Source organism: Moschus berezovskii, chromosome 5, assembly GCF_049115385.1.
Source record: "Moschus berezovskii isolate FMDL1 chromosome 5, NW_MosBer_1.0, whole genome shotgun sequence".
Classification (NCBI taxonomy): domain Eukaryota; kingdom Metazoa; phylum Chordata; class Mammalia; order Artiodactyla; family Moschidae; genus Moschus; species Moschus berezovskii.
In genome coordinates, this window is record NC_142464.1 from 109,089,570 (window position 1) to 109,111,696 (window position 22,127).

Here is a 22,127-nt window from a genome sequence, read left to right on the forward strand (position 1 = left end):
AGGACAAGCATGCATTTCATTTCTTATAAAGACAACCAGATCCTGTAACTAGTTTGTAAAGACCAAATCCAGCAGATGCCGAATTCCTGAGATAAATGAAGCGGAAATAAATTTGGTCCTATTAGAGCTCTGTAATCTGAGTTCACAACACTACAGCTATTGTCACGTATAATAAGAAATGGATCAACAGCTACAAGAAGAGGAACGTCACTCATGAGAGACTTACAAGAATATGGTAAATAAGAACAGGAAGTAGCGTTCACTGCTGAAATTTTAGGGGAAGGCAGAAGAAGGGTGTGTCTGGAGACAGACCCTAGATAATGATGCAAGAGGTGGAGCAGAAAGTTACAAAACTATAACTTAGAAGCTTAAAAGATTGGCAAAAAAAAAAAACTGCTAACGACTGGAGCAGACTAATTCCAGTTTTGACATTTTTCCTTCCCCTTTCCTACCATCTCTGAATAAGGGCGGATGTTGAAGGGGAAGACAGTGGCTGCCAGTGCACACAGGAAATCAGGGTTCATCCACATGGAGGCCAGGTCTGGGACATTGTGATACAAGTATCTGAAGAACTGCATCAGGGTCACAGGATACTCCCGGAGCCAAGATCCCTCTTCTTCTGATTGCCAAGGCTGCAGGGGACAGGAGAGGAGACAACACGTTAGAGACACTGACATTGCTACAAGTTACTCTTCTAAAACCTGATATAACGATGGCCCAGAACTCTCATAAACCATACACACAGGGATAAACACACAGGCCAACAAATCGGGAAATAAGCGAAAACAAAGGCAACACCTCTAGAAACTGAGAGGATGTTTTTCCATTCACTGGGGTACTCACACTGGGCTTCTCTAATAGCTCAGATGGTAAAGAATCTGCCTGCAGTGCAGGAGACCAGGGTTCAATCCCGGGGTTGGACAATCCCCTGGAGAAGGGAATGGCAACCCACTCCAGTATTCATGCCTGGAGAATCCCATGGACAGAAGAGCCTGGTGGGCTATAGTCCATGGGGTTGCCAAGAGTCAGACACAACTGAATGACCAACACTGGACCGGGGTACTCACAGCTCAGTAACTGGAGTCAATGGTTTTGATTATTCAGTGTTATCAACATGAATGTGGTGGGGGCCAACAGTGGCTGTATTACCATAAACGTTGCCCCATCCTCCATCGTGTCAGAGGGTAAGGAGTAAGATAAAATGGGGAAGTTACTTCACCTTTTGAGTCTCACACTGTCATATAAAAAATGAGAACAGTGTTCTTAACCATTATGCAAGTGTGATACTGTGATTTATAATAAGAAATATATATTTAGTCTTTGTCCCATTTCAAGCACAGAGATCCTCAAACTCTTGGCATTTCCTGACTGATAAGAGTCATAAATGTGTCTTTTTGTTCAAGATGGTGGTGGTGGTTTAGTAGCTGTTCTGTCATTTCTCAAGACCAGCATTCCATGTGGGGACAAACATGCAGGCTTATGTCTTGACTTGTGTTGTATCCAACTTTTGTGACCCTAAGGACTGTAGCCTGCGAGGCTCCTCTGTCCATGGGATTTCCCAGCCCAGAATACGGGATTGGGGTGCCATTTCATCCTTCATTTGTTCATTATAAGGAGCCCTTTTCAACCACACTTGAGTTTAGGTTGATGGGCTCTTGCCAGGGGAACCAACCATGTGATTAGAAGGTTGGAAATTAACGTAAGCTGCTCCTCCACAGCCTCCAAGGAGAAAGAGTTCAATCACCAGTGACCAATGACTTTAATTAATCATGTCTATGTAATGAAAGCTCCATAAAAAATCAAATCCATGGGGTTCAGAGAGCTTCTGGACTGGTGGACACATGGAGGTAGCTGGGAGAAAGGCAGGTCAGACAGAGTGTGGGTCTCCATTTCCTTCTCCACCTTGCCATATGCCTCTTTTCCAGCTGGCTGTTCTGGAGCTATCTTTTTAATAAACTGGTAATCTGGAAAGTAAAATGTTTTCCTGAGACATGGGAACCTGTGATTTATAACTGCTGAGTCAGAAGCACAGGTAACAACCTGGACTGGTGACTGGCATTTGAAGGGGCAGGATTGGTGGTGGGGGGCAGGGGAGTATCTTACGAGACTAAGCCCTTAATCTGGGGAACTGGATACTATATCCAGGCAGACAGTGTCAGAGCTGAACTGAATGGTGGGACACCCAGCTAGTGTGGCAAAACCGTCTATATACTTGGTGACCTAAAGTGTCATAAGTAAAGCAGTGCTATAGTAGAAGACTGAGTAAGAGACACACAGGCGTTTTCCTTAAAAGCATTACCACAATAACGATGATGATGACGCTAAAAAATTAAGAAGACTCTGTTTGAACACAGTTTATCTTCTGATGCTTGCCCAAAGAGTCTTCTTTTTCAGCTTAGATTTTTATAGTTGCTTATGAATAAAAACCAAAACCAGAATCCCAAAACATTCTAAATTAACACATTTAATAGCAATGTTCTTTTCTTAGATTGCATAAGAACAGTTTTGACTAAAATCAGATTTGTCAGGTACTCATAATGCAAAGAGTCTAGTTAATAATTCCTCTCACAATTTGATCCTAAATTTTGTAAAAAAAAAAAACAAAAAACAAAAAACACAAAACAATTAAATCATTATTCACAGCATTCCTGTGAGAGGTAGGAACATAAATTTTCTCATTGACTCTTTCAATACTTCATATCTAAGTTAGAAATAACTAAAATAGAAAACGAAAACACAAAGTAAAACTTGCATTGATAACATTTTGAGCCTTTAAATAGAAGTGATTTTATAAGTTCAAATAACATATTGCTGCAATTGCATGTAATACAGTATATTTATTATATAAACGTATACTCTGAAATATGTGTATTATAGCACTAACAGCATCAGTTAACACTTAATAAAGCTTGTATTCTATACCAGGTACACTTGTAAGCACTTCGTGTACATATTAACTCATAAATCCTCACAAGAGTCCTAAGCGGTAACTTTTATCCTCATTATCATTTCATACATAAGGAAACTGAGGCACATGAGGTTAGTATGTCTGGAGGATGGGATGTTGAATCCAGCTCCTGAGTTTAGGATCTTAACAACTGCACGGTCTGTCCTTACACTAAATATAACAAAACAGAGGGGGTAAGGTTCCAGAGACCACATAGTAAATAAAGACTTAGGTTACCAAAGGATTCCTCTATTATAGAGGAATCCCAGGCAGGAGGAATTACCGACAGGTGTCAGTGTCTCTGGGGACTTACTGAATTCAGCATGCTTCGGAGCATGCCCAGTAACAAAAAAGCAGCTTCTGTGCACACATTGTGGATACACGAGACCACGGTTCCACTGGAGGCAGGAACTCCAAAGATAAAGGTCCAGATGGAGTCTAAATCAAACTGCAGAGGTGAAAGTGAATCAGGATTAGGCGCTGTCAATTTTTCTCGGTAGAGACCCTCACAAGTTCTAATGTTCTAGAATTTCTTTGAAATTAGTTTCTTTCAAAGTGAGCAATGAAGAAGAGAGACAGACCTAACGCTTTTCCCCCCTATGTTTTAAACTCATTTTTACATTTACAAGACAAAGTGATTCTTATGCATCGGTGTCCTAGGTATCTATGTTAAAAACATCCTTTTCTTTTTTTTCCTAAGGAAAACAAAGATGCTTGCTAATTAGCTAGGTGATGAAATTAAAGAACTAAGGGCTTTAAGCAGGATCTCTTCAAAAAGCACAGTGAACTTGCTCCCCTCACCCCACTCTCAGCAATGTCCTAATTCACTTTTAGATTACATATAGATTAAGATTTGCCCAAATAAAAAAAAGTTTGAGGAGACTTATTCATAGTAGTTTTTTATATAACACTTTGACTATGGTGTCTGTAAGCAAACTCTGCTTTGCTCAGACTCAGTGTTTTCATTTAAAAGGTCTTGTTGATTACTACAGCTGATTTGAATAACATCTTCAGATTATTATGGAAGTGTAATTGAGTTTAAGACTAAATTCCTACATCTCTGCTATAAGCTATATACAGATATCCACATAGTCTTAAGTTTAGAAAAGCAGGTAAAGCCTTACTGTTTTCCTAATGTGGACATTATCTATCACTAAGAATTTAAAAACACTCTTCTAATTAGAATTTACACTAAAAATCCTTTCATACCTACCCAATTAATTTGTGGAATGCACATTACTTTCTTTGTTTTTAATTTTACAGAAATTAAATTATATATCTAGATAAAAATCACATTACTCGAATTCTTTGGATTACCATTAAAGTATCATCCAAAATCTTCCTACGCATATAATCACACAGAATAATCATAAAGAGAAAAAGAACAGGAACACAGAACTTCTTTTTGAGAAAATTTTCTATAGTATTTTCAGATTTCTATGACCCCAGTCAAATCCCAAATGTGAGATAGGGATGGAACCAGTCGGTTTTTACTGTGATGAACTCATCACCCTGCAGTGACTTTTTGGCAAATGTAATTACACTTACACCCGACTAGGTAATTCCTACCTGGCAACCCTGCTTACATCGGCTGCTGACGACAGGCACACTGACCTGCAGGTTCTCAGGCAGCTCACTAACGGGCTGCTGCAGAAACAATGCCATGAGGAGGAAATAGAGAGCAGGGACATTAGTGTGTTTAGGAAGAAAAGACTGAAGAACCGGAAAGCCAGGAAAGTGACAAGCGTCCCGGTTAATCTCCCTGACAGTCGATCGTCCGCCAGCACTCCTGCCCACATTGAATCCTAAGAGGAAATACAACGAGAAGGATGAAATTAGTCATTGATTACCATGTTACATTTACACAGAAAGAAGTAGGTCAGTGTATGTGACATTTCCATCTCGGACATTCATGTTGATATAAGCAATTAACTACTCGACTTTGGAATTAATCTTCAAATCAGAAGTTTTACTTTACTTTCTCTTTGACTTTGGCAAGCCTGTCTATTAGGATAAGGCTTCCCCGGTGGCTCAGATGGCAATGAATCCGCCTGCAACGCAGGAGACCCGAGTTCCATCCCTGGGTTGGGAAGTTCCCCTGGAGAAGGGAATGGCTACCCACTCCAGTATTCTTGCCTGGAGAATTCTATGGACAGAGGAGCCTGGTGGGCTACAGTCCATGGAGTCACAGAGTTAGATCTTAAAACATAGTTGAGGCAGTCAGATACAAGAGGCAAGATAAATTCTACTCATTAAAAGAATGATGTCCAGGGACTTGGTTAAGATTCTGTGCTTCCAACGCAGGGGGAATGGGTTCGATCCCTGGTTGCGGAACTAAGATCCCACCTGCTGGGGGGATGGCCAAAGAATTAAAAAAAAAGAAAAAGAAAAAAACACCAATCAAGAATGACCTTCAAAGAGTTCTAACATTCCCCAAGAAGAAAGTAATATTTAAAAAGCAGCCAGATTGTAGGATACTACTAAAAATGTAACTTAAAAATATGATAGCCATAATAGAGTTAATATATTTCATTTGTCCTGAATATTACGAATTAGCCTTAAATGACCTACAAATTTAGAGATAGGACAAAATGAATATACGAAATAATCTTTCCTTGCATAATTTGTAACTCTGCGAGAAAGTTTTCTGGCTGAGGGATAGCAAATCTGAGCCCACTGTGACTGTGGGTATCTGGACATCCAAAGTGTGTTCCAGAAGCACAGCTCTGCCAGGAGATAACTAGTTATCTGTGTGGTTTATAGCACCAGCTTTTCCATCAATCCTGTTTCCTCTGTTACATAGGTAATTTGGGAAAATTTAATTAGTTCTTTCACCAACCCCACACCTAGTACACTGCTCAGTACAGAAGGAATATTGGCCAGAGGTTCAATGGAAAACTTTTGCAAATAGTAACCAAAGATGAAAGACTGACTTTTACTCTGAAACAATTTTTACTTCAATGAATATCCACATTTTTCCCAAATTCTTTTTCTGAGAGAAAGTAGCACATACTTCTACTATTTAAAATAATGAAAGATAAATTTGTGTCTAAGGTGGCTTTTTAAAGAGTCCAAATAAATTGCTCAGTGTGATATTAACTAATCCTCTGAAGTATATGTTCTTCTAATTAACAAAAAATTGGACAGCAATTTACCAAACTCTTCATATATCATCTCATTTCTTGAACAATGAGCATGTGAGTAAGAAATTGCTATTATTCTTTAATATAATGTGGAAAATATGCAATTTGTTCAAAGTCATGAAGTTAATGAGAGGTGGCACTAAGGCCTGTAGCCCAATGGAGCCTGTGAAGTTACATGGTTTTCCTGGAGTGTGCGAGTAAAGTCGCTTCAGCCGTGTCTGACTCTTCGTGATCCTATAGACTGTAGCCCACCAGGCTCCTCTGTCCCTATGGCTCTCCAGGCAAGAATACTGGAGTTGGAGTGGGTTGCCGTGCCCTCCTCCAGGGGATCTTCCTGACCCATAGATCAAACCCAGGTCTCTTACATCTCCTGCATTGGCAGGTGGCTTCTTTACCACAAGTGCCCCTTGGGAAGCCCTGCTCTCCTTTGCTCCTCTTAATAACATTACCACGTTCCTAAACAACTAGCTGCATAAGGAATACTGGGATATTCGTTTGTAGTAAATTCTAAATGAAATCATAAATATAAAAAAAAGCCTGAGCCTTAAGATATCAAAACACAAAGTGGTATTTTATACATTAAAGGAAAATAATTTTGACCAAACTATAGGTCCTAAATGAAAAGCAATGCTAGTATTTATTTTCCTTTTCAAATTTGCACACTCTGTTTCTACCCCATAATTGATCTTAAGAAATATCTGTTAAATGTTTTTAACAATTGAGCATTAATTTATATTTAAGCTACAGCTGATGTAGCTGGAGCTGGTGATGGACAGGGAAGCCTGGTGTGCTACAGTCCATGGGGTTGCAAGACTGAGTGACTGAACTGAAGCTAGAGCTACATGGTATTTTTATAAAGAAAAAACTGACGGAAACTAATAAATGTGAGTAAAACATTTAAAAACATACTGTTCTTCAGCTCAAAGAGAAATCAAATCCAGTGAGATGAAATATCAATATATAGAGATAAATTTCTGTATATGTACACAAGTATATATGTATGTATCAGATAGATATTCAGAGAAAATGATATTAAATTGAATTGAGTTAAAATGAAACTTAAATACCTAGATTCCTCTTTTAGAACCAAAGCAGCATAAGTAATGTACAGGCAGGTGTCAAGGAAGGACAAATAAGTTCTTAGACATGAAGTTTGCTTGGTCAGATAAGTTAAAAGCTCCTTTTCCTGATATTACTGAAGCAGTGCAGGACAGAAAAAACCCCACAGAATTGACAGAAGACAGATACTCAGAAATATTACTCTCTGACTCAGGGACTTTATGTATTTAGCAGTCTTACCTGCCTAATTAGAGAGGAATTAATTCTTAATTTATACCCATTAGATTTTCCTTAAAATACAACTTATATACCATAAAATACATATACTTGTGTCTGGAATCATGACGGTAAATGACATGACATATGTTAAAGAATTTTGCAAAACACAAAGTGCTAGGTAAAACCTGGGTGTTACTTTGGCCTCCAATGAGAAGCAGTGTTGTCAATCAGCATTAAAAACTCCCACAGAATTCTATAGAACTCACATTGAATTATGCCTTTTGTTTATTCTCTTAGTAGCTACTAGCTATCATTAAGGTCAATAAGCTAAATTTCTTGCTACAAAACTGTTGATAAAAGTCTCTATAATGATAATAATAAAAAATATTTATTTTAAAGGAGCTTATTTTCCTGAGAAATCATTTCACAGTGAATTTCTAAATTTCTTTCCTTATCACTTACAAAGTTCCTTCAGACATTTTTCACATGCGAAATAACAATAAAATAATCTTTTGGTGTAAGCTCTTTCTTCTTACCATTTGTTTTAACATTTGACAGCACATGTTACACCAAGGTATTGATACTTTTACATTTTTTTTAACAGACAAATTACATATTAAAATCTGATCCCTAATTTTTCCACCTGACAAGGGTAAATAGTTTATTCTTAGTGCTTACTGCAGAATACAATTATATATGATTTTAAATTGTAATGTCATAAAGATAAATATAATCTTAAAATACCCTACAAATGTAATGACCATAATTTTCAATAAAAACATTGTATTTAATATGCATTTTCCAAAATAAGGTCATTAACATGAATAGGAATGTATATATTAGTTCACATGAATCTAATATAGGAAACCATAATTTTCTATTATTATTGAAATGCTCAGTTCAATGTTGAAAACAGCATAGAGTCAGTGAGCAGAGATTAAGGAGCTTCGGCTGACATTCTGATGAGCTTAAATCTTGAGTGGTAATATAACATAACTGTTAGAACCATGGGCTTTGGATGAGTGACTTGGACTCAGATTTTGACACTTCTTAGCTGACAAGTGACATTACCCCTATGCCTTGACATTCTCATCTGTAAAATGGGTATGACGCTATTTATATCTCATAGGGTTACTGTAAAGATAAGTTACTGTGAGAATGAAAAGTGTAACTGGCAAGGAATAAGCACACAAATTATTGATTACTACTATTAATTCTGTTCTGATAATTTGTAAATTATTTACTTATAGGTCAGAAAGGAAACTATAAACAAAAAGAAATCATAAGAAATTTACTTGAGTTTTCACATCTTGATATCCTGTCTCTGACTTCAGTTTGACTTGCAATTAAAAAAATTTTTTAATTTTTATGCTTTTTAATCTGTCATTAAAGTTCTTGACTCTTAACGATTGTTAGATAAATCAAACAGTATAAGCTTATCTAAAATTTAAAAACTCAACACAAAGCTCATTTCAAAACAGCCGACTATAGAAGTCCCATACCTAGTACAGTTCCGATCTTATTTGTTAAGACAGAATCTGTCTGCTCCAGCCAACCTCCACCACTGAGTCCCTCCTTGAACTTGATGAGAATAGACTGATTACTCAGTAGGACAACAAGAATCCTCATGGCTGCCGTGACTGTGGTAGAATGCAAGTGTTCTTCCATAAACATCATAATCCAGTCAAAGCCCAGCGTCCGGACCAGCTCTTCACAAGCTCTATTCAGACAGATGGATTAAACAAAACATTAGTTTCAAGGATTAGGATTTCAAATTAAAAAGAAAACAAAGACCAGCTTTTGTTTTTGAGATACTATGAATTTCAGGGTTTTAAAAAGAAATCTATTAAAAGTTAGCATCAAACAAGATGTATGTATATTTAATTCATGTAGCTGTATAGTACAAACCAACAGGACACTGTAAAGGGGTTATACTCCAATTAAAACATAAATTAGAAACAAGTCAAAGACAAATTTTTATTTTGTCTATAATGAATTAACTAGTAAAATCAACTATTACCATCAATTCTCAAAAGATTTTACTTACTGTAAATTAATGCTTGTCTTTTCTTTAGATGTGTAAACCAGTTTTAGTAAGATATCCAGAAGTCTGTTCCTCAAAAGTATAAGATTAGCAGATACAAGACCTCCAAACTCTTCTTCAGTTCCTGCAATGAAAAGAAATACATTAAATTGCCCTAGCAGATAAACTGGGATAAAATATCCAACACTGGTCTAGGAAATATCGTCGAAATATATCTTTCAGAAAACATTTTCTCTAGGAGTACTTTCCACTACAGTGGAACACAGAAAAAGGGTCTATTAAACATTTCTCTTTAAAATCATGAAAACTGTTCATTTACTTATGTGTTAGCTGCTCAGTGGTATCTGACTCTTGGTGACCCCATGGACTATAGCCCACCAGGCTCCTCTGTCCATGGGATTTTCTAGGCAAGAATACTGGAGTGGGTTGCTATTTCCTTCTCCAGGGAATCTTCCTGACCCAGGGATTGAACCAGGCTCTCCTGCATTGCAAGCAGATTCTTTACTGTCTGAGCCATCAGGAAAGTTTATCTAAAAAAGGGATAGTAAAGACTGTGAACCCCTTTCTATATTAATATTCCTTTCTTGTACTTACAGGGCAAAGTGATCAAATGAGAATCACATGAACAAAAATAACAATGCAAATCCTTAATTTCTAGTTCTTTTTAAAATAGTTAATTTTTTCAAATTCAAAAATGAAAAGAGGAAGCATAAATTATTCAATAATTATAATAGATAAAGGAAAGCTAGACTTAAATAGCACAGACCAGAGGGAAAGGCACAGAAACATACAAGAGAACTTGGGGAAGGAAGGGAGGAAGGCAGAAAGCATCTGGCTCTCAGTGGATAGTCCTGGAAGCACAGGGACTGGGATCCATGGCCCAAATTTCCAGGCCCAACTCTGCCACATCCAGCTATAGGTTAGTAAGTCACAATAAACATGCCTTTCTTTTCTTTATTCTATAATTCAAGCTCAGGCTAAAACTGAATGGCCAAGGTTATATGCATTTACTTGCTTGGGCAAGGGGCCATTTTAACCCTTACACACTTGTCTTTTAAAATGCTAATTTAAAGAAGAACATCAATACCGTATATTAACGCATATATATGGAATTTAGAAAAATGGTAACCTGAACCCTGTATAAGAGACTGCAAAAGAGACATAGGCATTTAGAACAGTCTTTGGGACTCTGTGGGAGAGGGTGAAGGTGGAATGATTGGAGAGAATGGAATTGTAGCATGTATATTATCATAAGTGACCAGTCCAGGTTCGACGCATAAATTTTCCTCTGTTCAAAAAAAATAAAAAAAATAAAAAAATAAAATGCTAATTTAGTGCCTTAATCATTGGGAAGGGTGCTTTAAGTTTACCGAGGGGAACTCAAGATTCCCTCCCCTTCTAGTAGGTAAATGACTGGTAATTTACAAAAAGCCTTATTGATGGCATACCACACAACTTACACTGACTAAGGAATTACTTGTTTTCAGTTTTTCCTTTCGATAAAATGACAATCTACACAGAAATTAGGAATTCTCCTCCTTGGTTTTTATGCCTAGTTTTTTCACTGTCAGTTATGTTTCCCCTAATTTTCAGATACAGTTTTAAACAATGAACTCAAAGAAACTTCCAGGTTAACTTCTTCCCATTCAAACTGATGGTTTACTCCCCACTGCATTGCCCTTTCATGCTATTTATTTTATTTTGTATTAATTATTATATCACTGTTCAGCATTGTTTAAACCACTTGTTTGTAGGTGTATCCTGAAGACTGTATAAACTATTTGAAAGAAAAAAATTACGGTTTTAATTTTTGGGAAACATATTATACATAAGACAGTCCAGTCCACACAAATAATTAATGTCATAGACTAACAAGACCTGCAAATCCTTTTGGCTTTCTCTAATCTTTCAAATGGCAATGAATTGATAAGAAGAATACTAATCAGCTTGGCAGATCAAGAGAAAATTTTCCTAATTTATACATCCCTGCTACTGTGCTCTTGTCAAGAAAAATTTTTTATAACACTAGCTGTAGTTATGGAATTCAATGATCAGCAAGGAATATGGAAATTACAGGAATATTTTTTCCTGTGTATATATTTTTTAATACTTGAAATAAGTCTGTTTTATAGTTTCAAAGATTTTAAAGTACTCTCCTTTCTAATTCCTATTTACTTGGTTTATATTAATTCAGAACTTAGGAATAATCCTTGTATATTGAATTGATAGAACAATGCAGTGGTTAAAAGCTTAGAATGTTGGTTTGGAGTTGTAGTTATTGATATCAATGTCCATTATGGGGACTAGAGAAATACTTTTCCTATATCTTTTTTTTATACTTGAAATAAACATGTTATATAGGTCCACCAAGATTTTAACAGTAGTCTCCTTTCAATTCCTATTTACTCAGCTTTTATATTAATTCAGACCCTGGAAATAATCTTTGAATATATGGTAGAATAACACAGGGGTTAAAAGCTTAGAATGTTGGTTTGGACTACCATAGTTTAAATGCAGTGGTGTGATCTCAGTAAATTACTTTTATTTAATCTTTCTAGACCCCGGTTTCCTCACGTTTGGTAAAACTGGTAATAACAGGACCAATTTCACAGGGTTGTTATAAGATCATATAGAGCGCTTAAAATTGTCCGGGAAATACTAAGCACTAAACAAGTGTCATCCATTGATTTGACCTATATGCTTCTCACTCACTGCTACTCTGCTTCACCCGAAGAAATAACAACATTGTTCCAAATGAGTAGGAAGTAAGTGGTTACCAGCTTTATATGTTCTGCTCTAGATGATTTGCAGGAAGTCAGCCTCTCAAATCTCTTAGTTTCTCCTTTGGAAAACATAATTATACCACTTTCTCTTCTTACTTATGAAGCACCAGACAGGCTGTGCTCTGAATGATACAGCCAATATGGAAGAGGACTCCCAGATGGATAGGGTTGTGAGAGTTTTAAAGGAACTCTTTTATGTGACATGATTAGGGAAAAACGTTAACAGGATAATGATGTAAATAATGCTGAATAAATATAAAATACTGTGAATTTAATCACAGGTTAATTTAAAAGGTCTTTCAGTGTTTTCCAAGCACATGTCCCCATCTACAATACATGACAGGAAAAATACGTTCAAGCAACGGAAAAATATGCTTCAAAGGAGGAAAGTTTATATAAAAAAAAAGTGGTTGTCATAGGCTCAGGAATTACAACTTACAAAAATTTTGTTTAACATTTATATGATTCTAGTAAAATGTTCTTTCCCTCAATGATTATTAAATATGTAACAGGGAAATTAAAATAACAGTAATACAGATACAATTCACTTTGGTAAGAATCTGTGTTTCTGAAGATTAATATAAATTAAAAAAAAAAAAGGTTCAAAAATTATACCGGAAGAGTTTATTGTTTAAAGGAACATCACTATAAATCTTGTAAAAATTGGAAAGATTTTACTTTTAAAGCAAATTCCCACCCTTATTAAATTTGTAGGTAATTATGTATTTCTGTGTATTGTAGGGGCTTGGTCTAAGACAAATACATCTGTGAAAGACCAAGAAAAGTAATTCAACGAGAAAAGTAAAATAACAGTGTCACATATAATTCAGGTCCAACTTGTGTCAGAAGAAGGCAGAGAGCACAGTAGTTAGCTTCCAAGCTCCAGAACTGACTCACCAGTGTCAGGCTTCTCTTCGTGATTTATTTCCATAACTACAAACTTCTCACAAACTGCAAATGTTGGTAAAGTAGAAGAAATGAACTGGCCAAACCTTTCAATACAAGAAAAAGGAAGTTATAGATTTTATTTTTTCTCTCTACAAAACAAACAACACACTAACAAAAAAGCAAAGAAATGAAAACCAAGAGAGTACTTATTTTAACTGATCTTTTATAGATCTTACATGACTGTATTTCAGCTGCTTCCCCTAGAACCATTGCAATTAACATTAGAACAACTAACATTAATATGCTATGTTTTAAAATACATACAGGGAAAAACAAACTTCATCAGAAATATGAGTCCTTTAAAGCACCAATCCAAATATTTTAAAAAAACTCACCAGTATGGTCTCAATTAAAAATGTCCTAACATTACCTATGGGAGAAGGCAATGGCAACCCACTCCAGTGCTCTTGCCTGGAAAATCCCATGGATGGAGGAGCCTGGTAGGCTGCAGTCCATGGGGTCGCTAAGAGTCAGATACGACCGAGCAACTTCACTTTCACTTTTCACTTTCATGCATTGGAGAAGGAAATGACAACCCACTCCAGTGTTTTTGCCTGGAGAATCCCAGGGACAGGGGAGCCTGGTGGGCTGCTGTCTATGGGGTCGCACAGAGTCGGACATGACTGAAGCGACTTAGCAGCAGCAGCAGCAGCAACATTCCCTATACAGATCTACTGTAGCCAAATAGTTAAGTCTGGGGTTTGAAAACACAGGTTAAGATTAAAATCCTAGCTCTATCATTTTTTCATCATATTACTTGGGGCAAGTAGCTTAACCTCTCAGGGCTTTAATTTCTCAATTGGTAATGTAGAGAAAAGCCTTGATAGGTTACAGTGAAAATTTTAGCAAAGTGATCATCATAATACCAGGATAAGACCTAAATAAATATTACTAATAATGACAACAATCTCCAAATTAACCTTTAAACTCCAGTTTTAAATCTGTCGAGTGATTTACATGCTGTACCAAATGGAGACTACTGGGAATACCCTAGTCAGCGAGTGTGATGTCATCTGTAATACTTGAGTAGTAACATGACAAGAGGTGATTAAGTGCAGTTAAAAGCAATTTTCTACTTGGAAAATAACTTAGGTAGTTTTTTTTCTTCCATTTCTAGCCAAGACGAGAATTCTCAAGTGCTTATTAGAACTGCTCTACAGATACTCCATAAATATGCCTGAAGCCATATTTCACATTAGCAGCAAAATAACACTCATGTTATAGAAAATATTTGACTATGCAACAATAACATACTATCATCAGTTTGGGTGATAAAGAATAAATACAAAAGACATGGCACGTCCACTGTGGGTGTGTATGCATGTGCGTATGTATTTCTGCACATACATTTGAGAAGCAGCAAAGCCTGGTCTTGGAAGAGGGCTGGGGACCAAGAATTCTCACACTGAACACTTTTATGTCCAGGACAATCAGTCTCACTGAACTAATTCTAAAACCCATTCTCCCAAAATTCTAATAGTCACCAGTGGCAACAACTGGTTTGCAAGATACACGCCTGTTTTCCATGATCTACAAGCATCCTGAATAGTGTTAGCTTTGCAGGTACTGTCCAGGCATAGGAAGCAATTACATTCACCTCAATCATCTTAATCTCATTGGTACTTTCAGTGAACAAACCGATGAACACAGAAGTTTTCACTACCTGAGTAGATCATTGCTGTTGGGAAAACCCTGCAGTAAGAAGCTCAGCACGTTACTAATAGCAGCAATGGTAGGCTGGGATAGAGACATATCGCGAAGAGTCAGTAGCAGCTTTGGGATTAGCTGGAATTCCCTCATCAACTTGGCATTCTTTGAAGCTTCACTGTAAGAGAAAGAAGATTTTATACACTGTACTGGCATCACTTCTGTAACTGAACAACTAACAATTTAGATATCATCCAATACCTGGACTCTGTGAGCAATTCAATAAAGTGTTCAAATAGGGAGAGATGAAGCTCATATGGAGCATGGAGCCAGACCTAAAATAAAAATGAAGAACAGTGGTATATTTAGGGTTAAAAAATACCCCAAATCGCAACCCAATAAACACAAATGCAGTACACATAACTTACTTCACTTAGACAAATTAGATAAATTAATTGAATATAGTCACTTTCGTAGATTTTATTTGCTGTTGTACTATAAAACTGCTGGTATATGGGACTTCTGGTTCTGTTCATAAAGAGATAATTGCTATGAAAATTACCCTCCTAGAGTAAACAACTAGAAAGGCAAGATCTACACAAAATCTCTCTGGGCTCAATGACTGAATACTATTAGTGAATACTGAATACAACATACTGAATAGAATGATTACTGGATACAAAAACTGAATAGCAGGAATCCTATGGAGGTCCAAAGCTGGAAATAACCAATGCAAGGTAGCACCACAAACAATTCCTAAAACTCACAAACGGCTGGGACTAGTCTGCACTCCCACCAACCTGTGTAGAGACTTTGAAATACAAGGGAAGGTTGGGTAGAGGTCTCAGAAGTGTAGTACCTTACTTAGTAGGAGGGCTAAATAACCACTAAGGATGAATACAAGTCCATCCAAACAAGGCTTAACAGATGTTTCAAAACTGCAGTGCCAGAACAAAGCCTCGTTAAGAAAATAAAACAAAATTTACCAATCAACAATGTAAAACTTAGCATCTGATCAAAAGTTACCAAGCAAGCAAATAAACGGGAAAATATAAGTCATAAGTAAGAGAAAAAGAAAATCATTACAAATAGGTCCAGAAATGACAGAGATGGTAAATTATCGTGACCTAGCTTTTTTTCTGTTTTAGATGCACTGGGTTGTTGCTGCATAGGTTTTCTAGTTGTGGTGAGCAAGGGCTACCCTCTATAGGGGTGTGCAGACTTCTCATTGTGATGGCTTCTCTTGTTGCAGAACACAGGCTACAGGCCACATGGGCTTCAGCAGTTGTGGCATGTGGGTTCCAGAGCATAGGCTCAGTAGCTGCGGCGCACACGCTTAGTTGCTTTGTAACATGGGGGATGTTCCCGAACCAGGGATTGAACCCATGTCTCCTACACCGGTAGGCAGATTCTTTACTACTGAGCCACAGGGGAAGCCCTCTGCATACCTTTGTCTTCATGCTTTCACAAAATTTTTATTGTCTATTTGCTTTTCTCATCTAGTGCACTAAATGCCTTGAGGCATGGACTTATCTATTTTCACTTTCTTAGCACCTAATACAGTGCTCGGAGAAGGCAATGGCAAGCCACTCCAGTACTCTTGCCTAGAAAATCCCATGGATGGAGGAGCCTGGTAGGCTGCAGTCCGTGGGGTCGCTAGGGGTCGGACACAACTGAGCGACTTCACTTTCACTTTTCATTTTCACACATTGGAGAAGGAAACGGCAACCCACTCCAGTGTTCTTGCCTGGAGAATCCCAGGGAAGGGGGAGCCTGGTGGGCTTCCGTCTATGGGGTCACACAGAGTCGGACACGACTGAAGTGACTTAGCATAGCATAGCATACAATACAGTGCTGGGCTCAAACATATTAAATAATTATTTTCTAACAGAATGAGAGGTTTGTGTATTAGAACTTAGAATATCAGGCTGAGAAGTGTGTAACTTTATTGTGTAGGACAGAGCACTGAAAATCTTTAATAAGTTACATGATTATATCTTGCAAAGAATGAGGTAAAAAAGCATGTAAAACAGCCTGAAGAAAGGGGAAAAGAAGTGATCACTGTTTTAGTAAGAGGAGAACTGATTAGGGCTTGGATTAGCATGTAGCAGGAGAAACAGAAAACACAAGATGCATGAAATGCGGAAGCAGAATCTGCCTTAATTCGTGCTGTTCATAAACACTGAAGGAGGAGGAAGCTGATTTTTCAACTTCAAGTCTCACTGAAGGGGAGAATTGGTGGTGCTACTAACAGAAACAAGCTCAAAGGAAGAACTAACTTGGGGAAAGGATGTTATGTTCAGTGTAGGTGTTGCTGGGACACAGAAACGTAACATTTAGGAAGAAGTTAGAAATACGTCTGGATTCAGATATCAAGCTAAAGATTTAGGTTTGCAAGTCTCCATAGAGATGAGCCTGTGGGGCTGGTTGAGAATCTAGAGGAAAAAGAACACCACAGAGGAAAAGGATAAAGAAGTGAAGATGGACACTCTTCTGTAAAGTAATACAACGGAGGAGACACAGGTTCCATCCCTGCATCAGGAAGAAAGAAATGGCAACCCATTCCATTCTTGCCTCAAAAATCCCATGGACAGAGGAGTCTGGTGGACTACAGTCTATGGGATCACTAAAGAGTCGCACATGACCTGGCGACTAAACAACAACAAAACGAAAATTTCATCACCTGAAAACGATGGGGAAAGTAGTGAACAAGATAAAGAGCCAGGTGAGTGATGCCTAAAGGCCAGCAAGAGGAGGACAGGCGAGAAAATGGAAACATGGAAACGCACCGCGTCGCATGCTGTGGAGGCTGGGGTACCAAGAACAGAGGAGAGCCATGAATTTCTATTTACAGGGGTGTTGCTAATCAGCTTTAAATAAAGTTTCAGTACAACATTTAGGGGCACACAGTCTTTAAAATAACTGACAAGTGGCGCTTACGAAAGTTACAAAGATGATGATTTAGGGCCAGACATCACAGCAAACTCTTGAGTACTAGACACTATTCTGGGTTGCAGGGATACAAGGATGCAGACAGATATGACCTCTGCCCTCGTAAAGCCTCCAGTCTTGCGGGAGGAGATTTTATATAGTGATGCGAGTGCAAAGTGCTGTGAACAAGAAATTAAAGACAAAAAGAATATGCGTGATTAAGTGGTGCTTTGAGAGGACAGAGTGGAAGCTATTATGGTAGTAAGTCAGTAGAAATAAAAATCTTGTTATTTTGCTGAAAAGAATATTTTGCCCTACAGCTACTAGTAACCAAAACTTTTTTTGCTGAAAATGTTTGCCTCTTGTCATGCCAGTGGCAACAGCAAATTGACTATGGTTAGGTATATGCATTACACCATTTCACTGTAATACTATTGGTACCATGGATTATCCCTGGCAAAAAGCACCACCACTACTCTATTTTGCATGTTTTACTAATGACATTAATGTGAGCATCATAAAATTATAGAACAAAAACATGTCTTAGAAAACTTTTTCATAGTTAACTCTACAAATACACCAAATAAGGAATCGGTTCACTGATTATGTATTACCAGTTAGTGTTTATATACATACTTCAAAATCACAAAGTAGATCCTGGAAAGCTGTTGAATTTGGAATAATGGAGGTCTCGTGTCCACTGTCAACAGTTCCCACCAAGGAAAAAGTGAGATGGAGAATGTGGCTGTTAAGAAGGGAGCGTTTCTTCTTAAACAGCATTGCCAGCAACTGAAAGAAAATACCAATGCCTGCTGATCAATCATCATACACACAGACACACACCACACACAAGAACCCTAAGGAGAGCAGTTCCTGAGGCTTCTACACCGATTTCTAATCTTTCATCATGATAACATAGTATTAGAGGAAATGCTGAAAATCAGGGTAATCCCATTTTTCTCTTATTAAAATACCCACTTTTACATAAACTCTGCTGCTGCTGCTGCGAAGTCACTTCAGTCGTGTCCGACTCTGTGTGACCCCATAGACGGAAGCCCACCAGGCTCCCCCGTCCCTGGGATTCTCCAGGCAAGAACACTGGAGTGGGTTGCCATTTCCTTCTCCAGTGTGTGAAAGTGAAAGTGAAGTCGCTCAGTCGTGTCCGACCCTTAGCGACCCCACGGACTGCAGCCTACCAGGCTGCTCCATCCATGGGATTTTCTAGGCAAGAGTACTGGAGTGGCGTGCCATTGTACATAAACTCTACTCGCACATAAATACTTGAGTTGCTGTTGCCATCACATGTATACAATTTCTACTCCTGTTCTCTACATAACATTTTGTCAAAAGGATTGTTTTCTTCTGCAACACTGTCTCCATAATTACAATCTTAAAAGGCTGAATGATATATGGAATGGTTATAGTATTATTAGTCATTCTCATATTATTGGAACATTGAGATTATTCCTATTGCAATGCTGCAACTGTTATTTTGAGAGTTTTGCAAAACAAAACATCAAAATAGTACAATTAAATCTACTGAAAACACTATAGTAAACATTATCTACTACCAATGAACTAACTGCTAAAGTTAGAGAAGGCATTTATACTTCATCTACCCTAGAGGAATATAATCTTGACCCATATACTTATTTCTCTTGCTACAAGTAACTTTCCGCCTAAACCTAGGGACTGCAAATACATGAACAGGGCATATTTTTAGTCCCACATGTGTTTTCAGGACTAGCAATGACAAACTTAACATACAGTGGCTCCCATATCCCCTAGCTAACTAATAAGAGAGGGGAGGGGGTAAAAGATGAAATGGTGTGAAGGAGAAAGCAAGGAAAGCCAGGAGACCTTGGAATTATGACTGATTTAGCCATCTCTAGAGCAAGTGATCGGAGAAGACAATGGTACCCCACTCCAGTACTCCTGCCTGGAAAATCCCATGGACGTAGGAGCCTGGTAGGCTGCAGTCCATGGGGTTGCTAAGAGTCAGACACGACTGAGCAACTTCACTTTCCCTTTTCACTTTCATGCACTGGAGAAGGAAATGGCAACCCCCTCCAGTGTTCTTGCCTGGAGAATCCCAGGGACGGGGGAGCCTGGTGAGCTGCCGTCTATGGGGTCACACAGAGTTGGACACGACTGAAGTGACTTAATAGCAGAGCAAGTATACTATCCTATTTTTTTTTTCCCCATGCTGTGGAGCATGGAAGGAACCTGTTCCCCATGCATGGGAAGCTCGAAGTCTTAACCACTGGATCACCAGAGAAGTCCTGACCCTATTTAATTCCTATTGTCATAGAGAAAAATGACTCTGAACTAACAACCCACATTCTTATTTGAAACATGTTTTAAATAAGAACTACCAACTTTTAAAGTTTACTTGGACAATATAATTCTTCCAGAATCTGAAAAAATATGAATTAACAATGAAAATTATAAGATTTGTAATGCAAAGTAAAGTGAAGACCAAGCTTTATTGTTACAAACCTGGTAGCCCCGAATTCTTTCCATTTCTTTGCTGGCTAGTGGGTTACTCTTGACCACACAAACCAGGGCCTTGACTGCTGCGTACAGCCCTTCCACATCAGAAGCCATGGCCACCAGGCCCAGGATGGCTGCAGCTCCACCAATGTACTGCAAAGTAGTGGCAACAGGCTTAGGAACAAATGTTCTTACTCCTGATTAAAAGACAGTGGAAAAAAGTTAAATTCCCCATTGTAAACAAGAACTGAATACATCATCTTAAGAACTATTCATTAATTATGCATTATTGGTTTTGAGTCACTAAGCTGCATCCAACTCTCTTGCGACCCAATGGACCTATAGTCCTCAAGGCTGCTCTGTCCATGGGATTTGCTAGGCAAGAACACTGGAGTAAGTTGCCATTTCCTCCTCCAGGGGATCTTCTTGACCCAGAGATTGAACCCGCATTTCCTGCGGCTCCTGCACTGGTAGGCTTGGGAAGCCCATAGAAAAGTCAAATAAACCACATTCCATATTACTGCTCAAAGCTTCTCTCAGTTATGTAATATGAGTAACAGTACATCGGTGACCCTGAAAAGCATGGGAAACACAGTGTTGGAACTAACTTTGTAACAATTATCTACATTCTTAACTTTTTTTTAAGGCATTGTTTGAATGTCATCTGCCTCCTGATCAAAACTGAGTTTCTTAAAAAAACAAAGCCAATATGCATTTTATATTTCTGTGTGTCTTGTAGCATTCACAATGCTTTTATATATCATGGAGTTGGATTTTGAAAACTATCATCTAAGGTAATTAGGGCCAGTATTACCAGTTTATAGATAAGAAAAATTGACATCCACAGAGCTCCAATGTCTGGCATAAATCCACAGTGACAGATGAAGGGTTAGAACCTAAATCTTTGAGCTCTTCACTCACTGCTTTTTCTACTATACCACAGATCAAGAAGCAATAGTTAGAACTGGACATGGAACAACAGACTGGTTCAATACTGGGAAAGGAGTACATCAAGGCTATATACTGTCACTCTGCTTATTCAACTTAATATGCAGAGTACATCATTTGACGCGCCGGGCAGGCTGAAGCTCAAGCTGGAATCAAGATTGCAGGGAGAAATATCAATAACCTCAAATATGTACATGACACACTACCCTAATGGCAGAAAGCGTAGAGGAACTAAAGAGCTTCTTGATGAAGGTGAAAGAGGAGAGTGAAAAAGCTGGCTTAAAACTCAACATTCAAAACACTAAGATCATGGCAAACGGTCTCATCACTTCGTGGGAAATAGATGGGGAAAAAAATGGAAACAATGACAGATATTATTTTCTTGGGCTGTGAATGGTGACTGCAGCCATGAATTTAAAAGTTGTTTGCTTCTTGGAAGAAAAGCCATGACAAACCTAGGCAGAGTATTAAAAAGTAGAGAAATCACTTTAACAACAAAGGTCCGTATAGTCAAAGCTATGGTTTTTCCAGCAGTCATGTATGGAAGAGTTGGACCATAAAGAAGGCTGAGCACCAAATAAATGATGCTTTTGAACTGTGGTGCTAGAGAAGACTCTTGACAGTCCCTTGGACTGCAAGGAGATCAAACCAGTCAATCTTAAAGGAAATCAACCCTGAATATTCATTGGATGGACTGATACAGCTTTAGAAGCTCCAATACTTTGGCCACCTCATGCGAAGAGCTGACTCATTGGAAAAGACCCTGATGCTGGGAAAGGTTGAGGGCAGGAGGAGAAGGGGACGACAGAGGATGAGATGGTTGGATGGCATCACTGAAGAGTCTGAGCAAGCTCTGGGAGTTCGTGATGGACAGGGAAGCCTGGCACGCTGTGGTCCACGTGGTTGCAAAGAGTTGGACACGACTGAGCAACTGAACAACAACAACAGTGCTGCCGTATTTTTGC

The 22,127-nt window shown here is 38.2% G+C and overlaps 1 protein-coding gene across 5 annotated transcripts in view; it reads right to left on the reverse strand.

Moving 5' to 3' along the window:
• Positions 1–22,127, reverse strand: part of WDFY3 (WD repeat and FYVE domain containing 3) — a 280,291-nt gene that overhangs the window by 77,018 nt on the left and 181,146 nt on the right. For all 5 annotated transcript variants that reach the window (XM_055434540.2, XM_055434541.2, XM_055434539.2 and 2 more), the window contains 10 exons: positions 20,221–20,411; positions 18,358–18,510; positions 15,052–15,125; positions 14,807–14,968; positions 13,093–13,187; positions 9,416–9,536; positions 8,871–9,088; positions 4,517–4,752; positions 3,261–3,395; positions 453–632 (listed from right to left, as the gene is read on the reverse strand). In XM_055434540.2, coding sequence (XP_055290515.2) covers positions 453–632; positions 3,261–3,395; positions 4,517–4,752; positions 8,871–9,088; positions 9,416–9,536; positions 13,093–13,187; positions 14,807–14,968; positions 15,052–15,125; positions 18,358–18,510; positions 20,221–20,411 — 1,565 coding nt within the window. The remainder of the gene's footprint in view (positions 1–452; positions 633–3,260; positions 3,396–4,516; positions 4,753–8,870; positions 9,089–9,415; positions 9,537–13,092; positions 13,188–14,806; positions 14,969–15,051; positions 15,126–18,357; positions 18,511–20,220; positions 20,412–22,127) is intronic.